Raw genomic sequence first — 17660 nt, 5'->3', positions numbered from 1 at the left:
GATAATACCCCTTCAAGAGGTCTAGCGTGGAGAAAAACTTCGCCTTGAGCTGGTAGGAGGTCACATCGGTGATGTTTGGGAAGGCATAGTGATCCGGTTCTGTTTGCATGTTCAGGTGCCTGTAATCCTCACATGGACAGAGGCAGCCGTCTTTCTTCAGGACGATGTGTAAGGGTGACGACCATGGGCTGGAGGCCTTTTGGCAAAGGCCCATTTCTTCCATTTTGGCGAATGTGTTTGGCGGCTGCCAATCGATCTGGTGCCAGACGTCTGAATTTGGCGAAGACTGGGGGTCCCATTGTCTTGATATGGTGATAAATACCGTGTTTGGCAGGAGCCGTGGGTGTTTGGGGAAGTTCTGGATGGAAAACTTATGGGTACGATGTGAGGAGGTGAGCATAGGCATCCGTGGGTGCGCTGATGTGGAGAGCGAGGTTGGGGGGGCGGGCCGGGTTGAAGAGGTGTCGACAAGCACGAGTCTACGTTGACCAATCACTGGTGGGCGACATCGACCAGAATATGGAAATGAGAGAGGAAATCCACACCGAGGATTGGCAATGTGACATCGGCAACGAGAAACTTTCAATTAAATTTGCCGCTTCCAAATGATAATGTGAGGTTCTCGTAACTGTAGGTGGGTATTGCAGATCCGTTGGCAGCTATCAGGCTGACGCCGGCAGACTTAGACAGACTACGTCGTGACCTGAAGAGTACCCTTGGCAAAAGAGAACGACAAGCACACGTGTCTACTAAAAATTGCACGCTCGTTCATGCATAAAGAAAAGATTAGAAACACGGGAGGCCACCGCCACGAGTGATGGCCTACTTACACGTTTTTTAGCCGCTGACAATCCTTGGCAAATTTCTTCCCGGCAGCCCCTTATCTGGAGTGGTAGTAGCAAAACTGCGGCCGATGGGCGGCAGTAAGTGGCTGTAAAAGTCGTTGGTTGAGGTGCGAGCGAGTGGTGGGTGATGGATGGCTTTGTTGCTGTTCCGGCATGTCACGGGGTAGGCGTGTGTGTCCTACGGCATTCACGTCGGCTTCGGTTGACGTTGAATAGGTGTCCTTTTCATCAGGAGTTGAGGTGTTGATGGAGGTCTTGAAGGTCGTGAAGTGTTTCCATAAGGGCGTCTGCTTTGGTCATCAAGTCTTTTATGGGTAAACTATCGACATCGGGTGTGGCAGCGCGTACAGGTTCGGGTAAACGGCATACCCAAAGGGCACGAAGTAGGTTCACCTCACGAGGAGACCCGTCTGCAGCAGGTTGAAGGCGAGCGATACTGGTCATTTCCCTAAGGGCGAGCAAAGCCCTTTGGTCCTTCAACGCTTGTTGAGAGAGCTGAAAAAGCTTTGCTATACGGGCGGCTGGCGACGGCGAGTACTGCTGCAGAAGGTATGTTTTGAGAGCGTCATACGCTATTGGGGTATCTCCTTGTTCACAAAGCCAGTTGGAGATTTCTGGGAATTTGTGCTAGGGTATCACCGCAAGAACATAATGTGCTTTGGGGGTTGAGCGAGTCACGCCCTTGATGCGGAATTGGACTTCTGCATGTTGAAACCAAGCAAACGCCTCTCCGCTGGCGAACGACGAAAGTTTGAATGAGGTGGCAACAACTTCCGTGGAGTCCGCCATAGTAACAGTGAAGGGGGCGGGAGGAGCGAGTCGACTTCCGGGATCACCAATGTGACAGGCCAAGAGTAGGATATGACTCAAAGGCGGTGTGAAAGCAACTGAGTACTTTATAGACACATAGAGTATATATACACACTACTGTAGGTTCCGGTAAGAAGGTCACAAAATACAAAAATGCTATTTCTTGTCCAACCGGCTATAGGTTCTGTTAACAGTTAACAATGAAATAGGCAGACATGTTGATACAAGTTGCTGTCAGTGCGACGGGAGAGCGACGATACAAAAGATAATATATATATAAAAAAGAAAAATGTCATTACTATGTACGATCGTGTGACACGCGAGTGGTACATATCTCATTGTGCCTCTGAATCTTTCTTTAACATACTACGTGATTCACTATCAAATGTTTTCTCTAAAATCCGCAAAACATGAAATAAAAGGTGAGTTTAGTTGATTAGTCTCTTGGGCTATATGTCGTAGAATACAAATTTGATCGTCACATCCTCTACCCTTTTTGAAACATGCTTGCTCTCTTCGAAGTATTCTATGTATTACAGGTTCTATTTTATTCAATATTACTTTGGAAAAACATTCATACCTACTGGTGACAATGTGACCCCTCGCCAATTCACAGTCTGTCAAATCTCCCTTTTTGGGTCCTGTAAGGTCCTGTAACAATAATCCCTTTCTTTTTCCATTCAACAGGCTTGACTTCATCTCGCCACATGTGATTGTATAATTCATTGAACACAATGGGTGTTTGAATCTCACCAGCCTTCAACGTTTCAGGTGCAATTGCAGTCATTCATCGTGACTTACAGTTTTTCATTTGTTTGATCACCAAAACGACTTCTGCCCCCCTAATGTCACTGACTTTATAGGAAGATTATATTCGGCCTCGAGGATGTTTTCCTGGTTAGTTGGGGGTGGCCTATTCAGTGCCTTTTCAAAATGTTCTTTCCATATAGCTATAATTTCAGATTCCATAGTTAGAAGATTTCCAATTTTATTTCTGACAGGTAACTCACCTCTTTTCTTCTTCTTTTCAGTGATTTCTCAAATACCCACATATGCTTAACATATACTTCTTTTCTGCAGTAGAATCTATGAACCTTCTTTTGTGTCTTCTTCAACATATATATATATATATATATATATATATATATATATATATATATATATATATATATATATATATATATATATATATATATATATATATATGTAGACACACACAGTATATAATAGTATACCAGTAATTATGCCCGTGAAATTCTTATATCTTCTAATATTAAGCCTTCACCACTTCTTAATATCAAAATAATTTTATCCTAGGAATAACGTCCGCCTAAAGAAATTGTACCTGATAATTGCATCTGCCCTGGCCACGTGGATTTCATCTCTGTAGGGCATATTCTTTTCGAAGCCAGGACCTTTACTGAGACTTGATTTGAAACTTTCCTCATCATGACAGCTTAGTGAAAAATTTGTGATGTGGAGCTAGTTTACCTTGGGCATAACTTACGCCTAAAGAAAATTTAAGTATGTTGAGAGTTTCAACGCTATCTCTAGACATTACTTGAGGGTTCTATGCAGTGTTCCCTCGGCCCCTAACTCGCACTTGCTTTTTATCTTTATATTTTACCTCCGTTCCGGTTGCATTTCTTCTTTTTTACTGCCCAGCCTCCTCTATCTTTTATATTGTAGTGTAACTTAAGGGTTTTCACCCCCGTTTTACTTGGACGCTGAATGTCCTCCTAGGCCTCAGCTCCGGGGTATATAGACCACATTAATAAACCTAATCCAATATATTAGTAGAAAACCGCTATCTAAGATTCTAACCTATGCTCCCTGTGACGTGTATAGGGATGCATGATTTCATTAGACATTGTGTGCTCAGCCACCAAGTGAGCAACCAATGGATTTCGACAAGGCTGTGCATATTTCAATGGAATTCAAGTTATATGCTTAGAATCAAAGTCACCTATTTTGAATATTGCCTTTATGCCTGTCTATATAACGTAATAGTGTTGATAGACGTAGGTTAGATTTTTTTTTCTAATCAATTAAGTCCATATCAGTAAATTCGTTCACCAAACACCAGCAAAATTCGATTACGCAAATATTTATATATTACCTCTAATGAATTATCTTGCTGAATTTGTTTAAAAATACTGAAATACTCAAAGGTAGATTGCTTCGAAGTTTTCTTCCCCACTTTCTGTATCTACAATCTTCGTGGGCCTAAAAGAAATTGTATTATCAACTCCACCAAGATGTTTTCGACTTATCCACAAGTGATAGCCCGAAATGTACGGATAAGAGTTGTCTAAGTAGTCCTTTTTTATCCATGGATAAGGGAGGTTTTAAAAAAACAATGGTAAACTCCTTGAAGTTAGTTATTCATGTCTCCAGTCAAATATTCTATCTACAGTATAGCGTGAGCGGACAAAACTGTCGCTGTTCAGAACTTCCTCCGTGACGATACTTTCTTGTTTGGTATTATATGTCCTGCTCCTTTAGACTATTTGGAAATGCCCAGGTATGAGTATGTAGACTGCAAATCATCATAGCAAATTATTGTATTAGACTTATGAACTGAAGATAATTCTATCTTGAAGATATTCTATCTTGAATATAAATATAAATATGTCTTGAATGGTCATGAATACTAAGTCTCTTCTGTTCTTTGATAAGTTGATGGTCACTAGCCAAGAAATCCGGATTTGCCAAGTGGAAGTTCTTGAAAATGGTCTTAATCGTGGCAGTAAATAGAGAGATAGAAAGAAGTTTCCGCAAGGAATAAAACTTTGGAATGAAACAAAATCATTGATGAATGCATTGCTTTAATGTGAAAACATCAGACATAGGTAATAGTGAATTGATTTAAAAGGTCGGTTTGTAAATTAAATTTATAATCATATAGAATATAACTAGCATGAGGTCTTAAATGGTGATTAACTAAAAAGAAATGTATTATTATCAGTATCTTTTTATAAAAGATACCTGGGCCTTCAAGGTGGATGTTTCGACGTCATCTTTGAGGTCATTGCTCTTGAAACAATAAGATCAACGTGTAGTCAAGAGGGCTTTCTTGCACGAATTTAGTATACACTCTTGGTACCGTAGTATCTGTATGGAGATAAAGGAATTAGAAATAAGAAATTTATGTATATGGGTGATAAGGGCAATGATAATGGATAGTGTAATGAATATTTCATTACCAAATTATGAAAGGGTATTCACGAAAAATCTTGGTGGCTCATCTATAATGGCACCCACTCACAGGTCTCCAGTTCTCCGTCTTGTGTAATTATTTTTTCTGCTTTACTAAAGTCATGTAATATTCTCATCATATAAGAGAATCACTCATTTATTAACCATCTTTTTCTTAAGTATTCACATTGCATTATTTATCTATCCTAGTTTGACCTGAGCTTTTTCTGGCCATAGATCTCCCCAGAAAAAGTTTAATAATTGAAATACTTGCCTACGTTATTATGGAGTTCCTCTTAAATATGTAAATTTGAGTACGTCTGTTCATGAGCATAGCAAATGCATAGTTAATGTTAGTTGAGTCTTATCAAATGTATTTCCAGTGAACAGTGAAGTACTCCAAGGGAATGTGTTGTCATCTGTGTTGTTTATCCTTCTCATGGATTTTGTAATGCGGTAGAACAGCTGGAAATGGCGAAGAAGGATTGGACTGGATTGGTAATAGGAAATTAGCTGACCTAGAGTATGCTTGCTTACCAGAATGCATGAATTATGACAGGAGGTTGGGCTCAAAATAAATAAAGAAAAAGACTGATGATGAGAACGGAATATGCATTGGAAGATGAAATATTATTGGAAGGAGAAAGGATTAATGAGGTAGAATCATTCAAGTATTTAGGAACTATGAGCGCCAATACAAGGTCTATAGAATTAGAGTTTAGTGAAATATTGAAAAAAAGCAAATCCAGCAATGGCTAGGTTAAGTAAAATGTGGAAATCAAATCGTCTGTAATTACATATAAAAATCAGGCTATATATCAGTTTAGGGAAATCTGTGTTACTGTATGGTCATGAGTTCTGGTATGACAATGAAACAATATCCAATAGATTGAATAGTTATGGAAACAAAGCCATCAGAAGAACATTGGGAGTTAAATGACCGGGCAGGATTAGAAATGAAACTAAAAGAGATTACTCGGGTGCCATACGTGGATGAGATCATGGTGATGGGTAGATGGAGATAGTTTGGGCATGCTTTTCGCACTCCACAAGGAACTAGAAGAGTTGGAAAACCCTGGCTTACATGGCTGAGGACTATGAAGTGTGAAGTAGATGGTGAATAGAGAAGTATTGAATTGGAAGCTCAAGATAGAGACGAAATCTAACAGAGGCCCTTTGCGTCAATAGGCGTAGGAGGGGATGATCAAAGAATTAATTAAGTGTCTAGCTTCTTTATCAGCACCAGAAATTTAATTTTAGTTCCTGAAATCAAATGCACATCCCAAAAATTCCTTCCAACTCACCGGAAACTGTTCTTCTGTTGTGTTTTGAACGCACATGGGAACTTGTTCCTTCATGTAGACAGCCATATCATTGGAACCCAAGTTAAAAGTAATAGTCTCGGATAAAAAGTCTTGAGCTGCTGTTGAATTTATTTTCCCTCCCTGGTCAAGCTGAAAAGAATGAGACTGGGTAATGTTTAGTTTGACTTCTCGTACATGTTTTATATATATATATATATATATATATATATATATATATATATATATATATATATATATATATATATATATATATATATATATATATATATATATATATATATATATATATATATATATATATATACACTGTAGAGAGAGAGGTATAGATGTACAAACAGTTAACATTTTAGGCATTTTATGTTGTGGATTTTTTATCTCTGAATTTCTGTAAAGGTATTTCATTTGATTTGTCAGTTTTTGTGACATTTAGATATGCATAAGGCTTTTTTCTTATTTCAATAAAGAGAACTTGTTTTTAATGCTTTTCGATAGTTTAGTTAAATCTCACCAGCCCTTTTTCCATCATAGCAATTGACAAAGCGCAGTTTGAATTATGATCTTTCATTTCATCACTGACTAGTCTCACGGAGTCCTCTTCCGTGCCTCCGTTTCCTGGAATTGGACGAATGTTGAAGACAGTAAAGGATGATAATTATAAATAAATCATTTAGTATAGTCAATAAGGGCTCATTCTCTGTGCGGGAATACACGTACACACACATGCAGTAAATATATGATATATATACAGTATGTATGTATGTATATATACATTATATGTATATATATATATATATATATATATATATATATATATATATATATATATGTGTGTGTGTGTGTGTGTGTGTGTATGTGTGTGTGTGTGTTTGTGTGACTTTGTGTTTTTTTTGTATTGTATTTATGCATGTCTGCTTTTGTATTGTTACAAAGGTTGTCTTGTTTTTTATAGAAAAAAAAAAGTTTTTCCACATATACATGTATGTTGGAAAATATGGATGTAATGCTACTCAATGTTAATGTATTGTTATGCATTTTTAAATATATATCGGATAGGTATTTTGTACTTGGAAATGACAGGCAAGTTATGACTGCCATCATACCTTGCGTGTTGACTCCGGTCTGTGCCGAACACATTGCATTCAACGTTGCAGCTCCTTCCGTTGTTCCATTTGGTTCCTTTCTTGGTTTCATCAAGGAAAGACACCTTGTCTCCTCATTGACGACACCTTCAAAAATCATATCATATTGAAATATTAGTATTTAGATGGGTTAAAATGGTACATATAATCAGGTTTTTATTTTAAATGAACACCACACAGAAATATTGAGAAACTCCTTATCCTATGGAAAGGGTGTACAGTAAAATCTCCATTATTGATATCTTTATACAATTCAAGCTAGACTTTGAAATTCAAGGTGTTATTTTTTTGTAATATTGTTATGAAATCCAATGCAAGAAATCTGTAAAAAGTATAGCGCTCTTAAGTCATATAAATTACATACACTGTATTACTTTGACAAATGTCCCTGCCTTACCTCTTTTTGGCGACGAATAGACTGGTATTGCATTGTAAAGAACAGCAGTCAACAAGAACAGCTTCATCTGGAAAGGAAGTTGTGTATACAAGGCATTTCTAATGCATTTTGCCTCGGAAATCTGGGAAATCTCTGTTCATGAATTATCGATACTAAGGGAGTTTATAAAAAATAAAGAATGTGTGCAATGAACATATATAACGATTGAAAAATGAGCTGAGAACAAGAAAACGACATATAGAAGAAAAAAGTGGTGTATACGCATATGTCACGTTTATTGCCATTGAAGCTACTTTTGATATAAAAGGTTACTTACATATTTGTGAGCACACACACACACACACACACACATATATATATATATATATATATATATATATATATATATATATATATATATATATATATATATATATATAAAACAATTAAACACTTACCTGCATCCTTGCAATTTTATATCAGTAAAAGGAAATCTTTATGGATGTCGTATCTTTTGCTGATGTACTGTATATTGAGTTCACTGAGTAAATGACAGACACCAAGAGATGATGTGTATATATATACTGTATACTATATCTAGATCTTGTGTCCGTGATTCGTCCTTGCTATTGTGTGATTTTTGCAAGAAGGGCGGCGGTAATCTGACGCCGTTCGCAGAAATGGGTGGGTGGAACGAACTGAAAGCCGGAGTGATTCATGCTTCCGGTTTACCTGACCGTGATTTCATTTTGGGCCTCAAGGGGTGGTGCGTCAGTAATGTCGTGATTGGACTGATAAGGCGCTATTACTGATCGGTAAAGATTTCTTTTGTTACTTCTCATATATAGTTTATTCGATGTTGTTTTATTTCCTTTCCGCACTTCGCGCTTCAAGTGTGGAGCCCTTGGGTCTTGCATCATGCTGCTTTCCAAGTAGTGTTGTAGCTTGGCTAGTAATAATAATAATAATAATAATAATAATAATAATAATAATAATAATAATAATAATAATAATTATAATAATAATAATTATAATAATAATAATGTCATTTACACCCAATGTTAAATTGTTACCCCCGTGAAACGGTTGGTTATATCTACACCTTTCTTACTTCTTAAACTTTTTGTCACAATCTTTAGATTTGAATTATATTTATCACTTCACTTGCAAACAGGATTTACTACTAGTTTGAATAAATACCAAAGCTTGAGAATTACATGCTTTTGGGGAATTTATTTCTTTTCTTGTGTATATACAATTTTTAAGTGACTTTACTGATATATAACACAGCTTTCACCGAGCATGACCCTTGATACGTTGTGGAAAGATCTAGGAGTGGCAAGTAGGCTCTGGTAAATAGGATTTTTGGGATTTTGAGAATTGTCCTCTCTGAAGAGAAATGTCAAACGATTTAATTATCATTAATATAGCTTGGATGAGTTGGTGAACGAGAGATAATTTTAGTTGCTGGATTTATTTCAGTTTCAAATAATTTGCTGTGCTGTGTTCGATAACAGAGACTAGTTGGCTTTAAGCTTCGTTTTCAAATCTTTGGAAAAGTCAAAGTTTTTGTTGCAATGTCTTTTGTTGACTCTTGCTTAAAAGTACACGTAGGTGCATTCCCAGTTTTTCTCGTTTTGATTTTTACTATTTGTTTAGTGGCAAATAGCCAAGGCATTTGTTAACTTGCGTAATTGCTGGTCATTTCATTAATTTCATATTTTCTATTCTTTCTGTGGATACTTGTTTATTGACTAATCATATTAGAACACTGGCCTAAGAGTTTGATGATAATAAAGATAATGATGAAATGAAATTACTATTAAAATATTTTAAGAACAATAACAACATTAGAATAAAAATTTCATAGATAAACTATAAAAACTTTAACAAAAGAGGAAGAGAAATTAGATAGAATAGTGTGCTAAAGTGTACCCCCAAGCAAGAGAACTATAACCCAAGACATTGGAAGACCATGGTATAGAGGCTATGGCACTACCCAAGAATAAAGAACAATGGTTTGATTTTGGAGTGACCTTCCCTTAAAAGGACTGCCTACCATAGAGTCTCTTCTACCCTTACCAAGAGGAAATTAGCCACTGAACAATTACAGTGCAGTAGTTAACCCCTTGGGCAAAGAAGAATTGTTTGGTAATCTCATTGTTGTCAGGTGTATGAGGGCAGAGGAGAATCTGTTAAGAATATGCCAGACTATGCGGTGTATGTGTAGGCAAATGGAAAGTGAACCGTTACCAGAGAGAAGGATCCAACGTAGTACTGTCTGGTCAGTCAAAGGACCCCATAACTCTAGCGGTAGTATATCAACGGGTGGCTGGTGCCCTGGCCAACCTTCTACCTATTATTATTAATATTATTATTATTATTATTATTATTGAGGGGGAGATATCACTATAAAACAAAAGTATCAGATACAGTGTAAGTATTAGTTACACTTGAATCATTGAGTGTGAATCTCTTTTGAATAGCGGTATTGTTTTAATTAGTAATTTTCTTTACTTTGTTTTTAAAGTTTTAGATATGCTAGAATCCGCCTAGAGAATGTCAATGTGAATCCTCACGCCAGCGAATTTTTATGTATTTACTGGTCGTCAACCTCACAAGTTACTAGTTATATCTTATTTTGCTTTGTTGTCATTCTAAAAGTTGCATAGCTCTCACAGTATAGGTAAGAGGTTATTATGATTATATATATATATATATATATATATATATATATATATATATATATATATATATATATATATATATATATATATATATATATATATATATATAACATTTTCTGATAGCCCAATTATACATTTCATATGCAGGAAGTTATTAACATAATCTATACAAAATTTTCTGAGCTCTTTCTATTTTCGTACCTCTTAGTACTTCGGAAATGTGCCCTTCTCACGTACCGTTATCTTCCATTCTTGCCACATGACGTCTTTACCCTGTTAACATTTTTACTACTTCTGTGTATTTCTGCATTTCTTCCTACACAAATAGTAGCTTACATTTTAAGAGCTTCCAATTCCTTTTATTCATTCACGCTCAACATCCATATCTTACTTGCATAAAGGAGAGTTTGTTCAATAAACCAAGTCTCTTATCAATATTTTGACGCATCTTGCTACCTATCGTGTTTTTTCTCAGTTGTTACTTATCTTGTCACCATCCGTTATATTTGTGCAAATATACTTAATAAGAATCAAGGAGTTTCTTTTTTCATATTAACATACATATTATAACTCAATCTTCGTCTTTTCTGTTTGCTCCCGTTACCTTCTTGCTCATATTTACCCATAACATTCTCCTCTTGCAGACACATTCATGCTCTCTTTCCATCCTCTAGACTTTCTCTCCACTGTTTCCAATCAGTACATTATCATCTGCAAACATGAACCATTCCACATTCCAATAATATCTTTATTTTCTTGTCCCAATAACTCTGCACCTTCATCCTTCCGCTCTTCTTTCTCTTACCTTTCTAAACCTCCATTTATAAATATGTTGAACGGCCTCATTTCTGATCCTCTGTTACACCGAACCTTCAATTTCCGGCTTACATACCCAAATACATGGTTCACATACATCATGAAGATTTTTACCCTCGTTAATTACCAAATAATTTGGCACTCAAGAACAATTCCCTTTTTGGGCTGGACATTTTACTTAACTCATCTTGCCACAGAAACTATTAAAGATATGTCTTTACAATATTTCGAAAGTTTAGGTGAATAAATTTAATCTCCATTGATATGTAGTTTTGTAATTTGGAGGTTCTTGCGCAAATGATAAAAGAAAGAGAAAAAACTGCTAATATCTGGACGTAAAATGTGTCCAAGGACAATCGAAGGACCAATTACTGTCAACAACATATATCTACCATACATTCTTGATACCCTTCTCAGTGCCTCTCGATTAACTTTATCATGGCCGTCTGATAGATCCAAATATGCCACGTAACCTTTTCCCTTTTCTTAAAAAGTTTTCACATAACTGATTCGTAAAGAACACTTGACTCATGCACTCTCTTCTTTTCTAAGTCTATGCAGTTCTTCTTCTATTAGTCCCTTTTTCGTATAGTTTACGTTTAAAATCAAAATTTTACCATGCACAACCTTGGTATATTAATATATTAAGCAATGATATACTATTCTGTTCCCTTTACCGTCTTGAAGTTTATAAAACAAAAGAATTGTTACTCTTACCAATTCCTTTAGGACCTTTCCCACAGCTAAACATGTCTAATACACTATGATCAGCCATTCATTCATACTATCTCTACCACATTCCTACATCTCATTTGTAATCCCATTACCTCCTGGTATCTTGGCTTTCTTCATCCTCCTAATCTCCTTTCTTCTATTTCAGCTGCAACTTACACAAGCATTCTTAATTTTGCACCAACCCTTTTTTAGTCTTATATAACTGAAGTTTGCCAATATTATTTCTTCCACATGGAACAAACCTTCAACATACCTACTCCACTGACCCAGAACTACCCTCATTATTAAAAACGTTTCTGTACTTACACCTTACTCTGAAATCCTCTTGTTTATTCACTACCTCTAAGTATTTTCTTCTTTGCCAGACAGCATTTATTCTTGAAATTTCTGTTCACCTTTACTCCTGTTTTTTTTTTTATTTGCTATCTTTTTCCCAAGCTTTGTCCTTGGCTAACCTATTTATCCTCTTGTATACCTGCAGTTGCTTTTCTGTCTACAGCTGCACAAATAATTGACTTTTTGCATTAACTAGACATTTTATGTCCTCAATTAACTACTTACTATTCTTATCCCCTCTTCATATCTATCTGTACCTACAAACACTTCCTACTGACTCTATTATGCAATTTTAAAAACTTAATATCTGGACCTACATCCTTCGTTTCTTTATCTATAACCTACAGTTCACCAATTCTCTCCTTTGTGTTCGTCACTTCCCCTTCCCCAAAGTTCACTGTTAGTTCCCAACTCATATTTGATCTTAACTTTTGCTTCAACCAAATTATTATCAGATATGCCCTCATTCACTCCTCTCATTAACTTGTTATGACATTTACTGTGTACTAACACATGCTCCAGCAAATCCCTTTTCTTGCCATTTTTTTCCCAAATGTAATTTTATATGTTCTTCTTTTGAAATCAGTGATTCTCCACAGTCAAGCCTGCATCCAAACACTAGTTACAAGAGTCATTTCATTCCCATTTACTCTAGAAGCACAATACCTAACATCTCTGGCTATATCTCCATCAACTACCTTTTTATCCAGATCTCTTAGCACAACTACTCTATCATGTTCACCAAACCCAGATAGTCACTGATGCAGACTCTCCTTAAAAAAATTTTCTTTCCAGGACTATATTCACCTACTATAAAAGAAATCCTTTTGCTAAGTCATTTATACTCTTCTACCCAACCCATGGAGTCTTCTCGACACTACAAGTGCTACCCCTTCCGTAGTTATACACACACATTCCTTCACACGCTACCATCTCAATGTTCTCTGATTGTTCAGACCACCAGCTTTCTTTCCTTGCACAAATCAAGTATCAACATTTCATCTCGTCTGCTCCGCATCCACGTACCTCTTTGTATCCTCCTTTTTTTGTTTATATTTTGTAATACAATAGTTTGCATAGGGATGCAAACCCTTGGCCATTTTATGACTCACACCATGAAGAGTGACAAGGATACAATAAAAAAAAAATATTCCGGTATTCGCTAGGAGTAAGATTGTTATTGCCATTAAATAGGCCGTCCTTGGACTTTATTTACAGTAGGTTTGCATCCCAGGTCATTAGCACTTTTTAGGACAGCCATGTCCAGATTGTACTGCCTAATACTGCAGCAGGCGGGAGGAAATAGACTAACCATTTGCATGTGCTGCTGTTTTCAAGAGAGGCTCGCCCTCCATTTGTAAACATAGATTATAAGTCACTTTCACACGCTTTATATGTATTTTAAATAAATGCAATGACCTTTTGACTTTCCCAACTTCTTCATACTCCTTTAGAATCACTCATCACTGCTAGCTAAATCTGAGCAAGGAACATACTAAAGAAACACTGACTGACTTCATAGCATTATATGATGTGGTTGAGTATGAAATTCATGATCATGATTTAGTAAAACAGTATTTTGGATCAATTATTTTTATTATATTTTCCGCTGTGTTTTGGATCAAATTATGTAAATATCAATAGTTGACGATTAATTATATTAGATTAATTTCATAGACTGGTATTACAGTTAGAAGCCATACACTTATATTTTCTGGAATGATAGGCTAGATTCCAGGAACACGCACAGTCCACACACGTGTGCTCTTTTTCTCTGTTTATAGAATAGACCTTACATAGAACGTTTATGATACATTTTAATTTTAATCTTATTTTTGTTATCTTTATATATTTTTTTCTAATTTGAGCATGCAACTGGCTTGGAAATAACATTGCATTCGATACTGCTTCTTTTATTGTGGTGGTAGTAAGATAATTAGAATGTTATGTCGAAAAACTGGCATTCAGTATTGATGTAATGTTCCCATACGTATTATATTTTATTTTCTCAAATATAAAATATGATTTTGAGATATTTTTTATTGTATTTTCATCATTGGATTCTTGAGCGCTGGACGACGATTAATCCCTTTTTTTCTTTGAAAGGGGACTTCTTTGTTTGTATTGTACCGTTTCTAATTGCTCGTTGGTCTCCATTAGAATTCCGATGCATTCATTGATAGTGCAGGTGTGGAAAGACAAACCCTGTGAATAATACATGAAATATTAAACAATGTAGGTTGTTTTATTAACAATCCAAATATTTCTATATCAATTTAGAATTAATATGAACGGGAAATTACGAAATAATACCTCTTAGCTTAGAGAATATGTAAAAGCAAACTAAACCAAGAAGTTATACAAGGTTTTCTTTTTTCGTTTATATATTTATATATATATATATATATATATATATATATATATATATATATATATATATATATATATATATATATATGTGTGTGTGTGTGTGTATGTATATATATGTATATGTATATATTGTACATATATATGTATATATACATATATATATATATATATATATATATATATATATATATATATATATATATATATATATATATATATATGTATATATATACACACACACTAAGGTATACGAAAAGATTAACATATATTTGCAGAGGAACAGCAAAGATTGGAGGAGGTGTTTAGAGGAGGATATACAGCAGGAGGGTTTGAACCCTAGAGATTGGAATAATCTATCAAGAGCGGTCATGGGTCAACAAGTGGCTCCAAGACCAGTGGAGAAGGAAGATAGTGTGTGTGTATATATATATATATATATATATATATATATATATATATATATATATATATATATATATATATGTGTGTGTGTGTGTGTGTGTGTGTGCGTGGAATATTATGAGCTTACAAGTAAGAAAATAGGCAATTGTATTTAGAATTTTCTTACCTTCAGTTCTTGGTCATTAGCGCAAGTTATGCATTCGGACATCCTCTCTTGAATGGCGGTTTCCTGGCTTTCCGTTATGTCCATTTGCTTTGCGACGTTGTTTCCAGAAATAACTTTTGAAAAGAATAACACCGTTTCGTTTTTGTCAATGATCCCAGAGTCGTCAATCTGGGAATGTAAATTTTTTATTTAAAGAAAGGCCATTCCTGGCGTTTACATTGTATTAATACAAATAAACAGATGTGAGGAGAGGGAAAGATAGATTTGGACTTGATATTGAAAATATGCCAATGATCATGATTTAAGGTAACTTCTTCTCTTATATTGGTTCATTTTAGTAATGAAATTCGAATGTTATCTCTTGTAGATCTTAGGAAGTTGCTCTTAGGAGTTGAGGTTTTCATTTCATGTTTTTAAAATGGTGGGAACATCAACATTTCCAGTGAGAATTTATGATGTTCAGATAATTGTTTAATAAATTTCTTTGTTTGTGTTATGAAGCAAACGAACACGAAAAGTTGAATAAATTAATTAGATCTGTTTTGAGAAAACAAGGAAAAGTGAAATTGGAAGGATTAATTAAAAGTCGTGAATAAGGTCATTGCGCTCGATCATATATAAAAGCATAATAAATTGCCTAAGAAAACGTATGCAAAGTTAATCTGGTGTAAATTTGTCTCTTCTTTTTTTTTTTTTTTTTTTTTTTTTTTTTTTTTTTTTTTTTTTTTTCACGTTACTTATCTTAATTTCTATCCATCTTACACTTCATGTTAATGGACACTCTTAGCATCATATCACTAGAATATGCTAACCAAATATGGCTGGTGAAGTAGTATTGTTTTGGTGTATTTTTTAGATTAATTGAAGTGGCATGCATAATCCTGAAGGGGTCGTCAAAATTTAAAATTTAGAACTATATTTACTGCAATTTGTGTTATGGACATCGCTCAAATGCGGTTTCTTAAAATGTGTTACTTTGGTATAAAATGGGCGAATAGTTAAAAAACTCGATGGAATGTTGTAGCTCTTTGGCTATAGGCAATAACACAGACAAAAAATATTTAGACTAATTATACGATACTAATCTATTTGATCTTGAATTTTAATTTGAGATTTTGTCCTTTCTTCTCAGTTGTATATAAAAGTACTGCTTCGATGAAGGAAAAGAATGAAATTAATAATTGGTGATTAATCTCCTTAGAGATGTGAATATTAAATCAGGAATTGTATGCAGGCTTCATAGGTATCATACGTTATAACTAAGAAAAGTTATTAGAAAGAAGGGATATTATATTATCTAAATATTAAATTTAAATCATGCGTAAAATTATGAGAGAATGCTTCCCCAAGGACACGAAGGGCGAAGAATACGGAGCTTCAAACAGATATATCCAAGGTCTATACATGTAGTCTATAGACCTTGGATATATCTATAACCGGATGCTTACCAGATTCAGTATTTTTAAAAGACTTGTTTCCATGCAGTTCTTCACGACATCCGGTATAAAGTATGTGTCCCGTGTACGCCTCGTCCTTTCTGAAAAAAAAAAAAAAAAAGATTCGTGTTGAGGATGTATGGTAGGAAGGGAGTCAGAAGGCCTTGGGAGGAACGTGTAATGGGAGAAGACCGAGAGGGAGGCAGAGAATTAGATGGCGAGATGAGGTGAAGGATGATATGAAGAGAAGAGGTTTGGTGAAAGCTGGAAGATGCCTTTGATAGAAGTCATTGAAGAGGCCTCATCAAGCAACCGACACTAAAATGTAGGGATATCGGTGGGAAAGAAGTAGAAGATTTTGATCAATTCCAACCAAAGTAGATTAAGTGAAGGATCGTTATTCGTGCAAAATCTTATGAGGATCATGGTAGGAATGGCTGGGAATGTAGTTTTTTCTCTTTTATAGAAAGGTATTTCAGAAGTGAAATTCATTCAGTAAAGTTAATGTTTTTTGGTTTTATAATTACAAATAGGCTAATCTATATGATTATCATATATATTTTCTTATAAGCAAAACCGGGTGTTATCTTCAGTAGGTAAAAAAAAAAAAATACAATTAAAAGCATGCTATATATCTGCTAGTCTAGAAGAGAAGGAGGTGAATTTTATCTATCATGCATTGAATAATGTCGAAAGATCAACTATCTCATGCATTGAATAATGGTGAAATATTAACTATCTCATGCATTGATTAATGGCGAAATATTAACTATCTCATGCATTGAATAATGTCGAAAGCTTAACTGTTTCGTGCAGTGAATAATGGTGGAAGATTAACTATCTCATGCATTGAATAATGTTGAAAGGTTAACTATCTCATGCAGAGAATAAAAGTGAAAGATTAACTATCTTATGCATTGAATAATGGCGAAAGATAAACTATCTCATGTAATGAATAATGGTGAAAAATTAACTATCTCATTCAGTGAATAATGGCGAAAGATTAACTATCGCATGCA

General features: G+C 35.0%; 2 protein-coding genes across 2 annotated transcripts in view; both read right to left on the bottom strand.

The window, feature by feature from the left end:
• Window positions 1-4496: 4496 nt before the first annotated feature.
• Obp19d (Odorant-binding protein 19d) lies at window positions 4497-8302 on the bottom strand. The gene is made up of 6 exons (XM_068377342.1): window positions 8152-8302; window positions 7715-7781; window positions 7279-7404; window positions 6687-6790; window positions 6158-6307; window positions 4497-4769 (listed from the first exon to the last, which is right to left on the bottom strand). Exons 1-6 carry the CDS (start codon window positions 8155-8157, stop codon window positions 4707-4709), a joined length of 516 nt encoding a protein of 171 aa, XP_068233443.1. The 5' UTR covers window positions 8158-8302; the 3' UTR covers window positions 4497-4706.
• Window positions 8303-13901: 5599 nt separating this feature from the next.
• LOC137644341 (uncharacterized) overlaps window positions 13902-17660 on the bottom strand; it is a 5215-nt gene continuing 1456 nt past the window's right edge. The window contains exons 3-5 of the mRNA XM_068377332.1: window positions 16654-16742; window positions 15206-15373; window positions 13902-14472 (exon numbers count right to left, since the gene is read on the bottom strand). Coding sequence (XP_068233433.1) covers window positions 14350-14472; window positions 15206-15373; window positions 16654-16742 — 380 coding nt within the window. The 3' untranslated portion in view covers window positions 13902-14349. The remainder of the gene's footprint in view (window positions 14473-15205; window positions 15374-16653; window positions 16743-17660) is intronic.

The sequence above is a fragment of the Palaemon carinicauda genome, chromosome 1 (genome assembly GCF_036898095.1).
Source record: "Palaemon carinicauda isolate YSFRI2023 chromosome 1, ASM3689809v2, whole genome shotgun sequence".
Taxonomy (NCBI): Eukaryota; Metazoa; Arthropoda; class Malacostraca; order Decapoda; family Palaemonidae; genus Palaemon; species Palaemon carinicauda.
The sequence above is the reverse complement of the archived record's forward strand: the minus strand, read 5'-3'. Positions and strand labels throughout refer to the sequence as shown.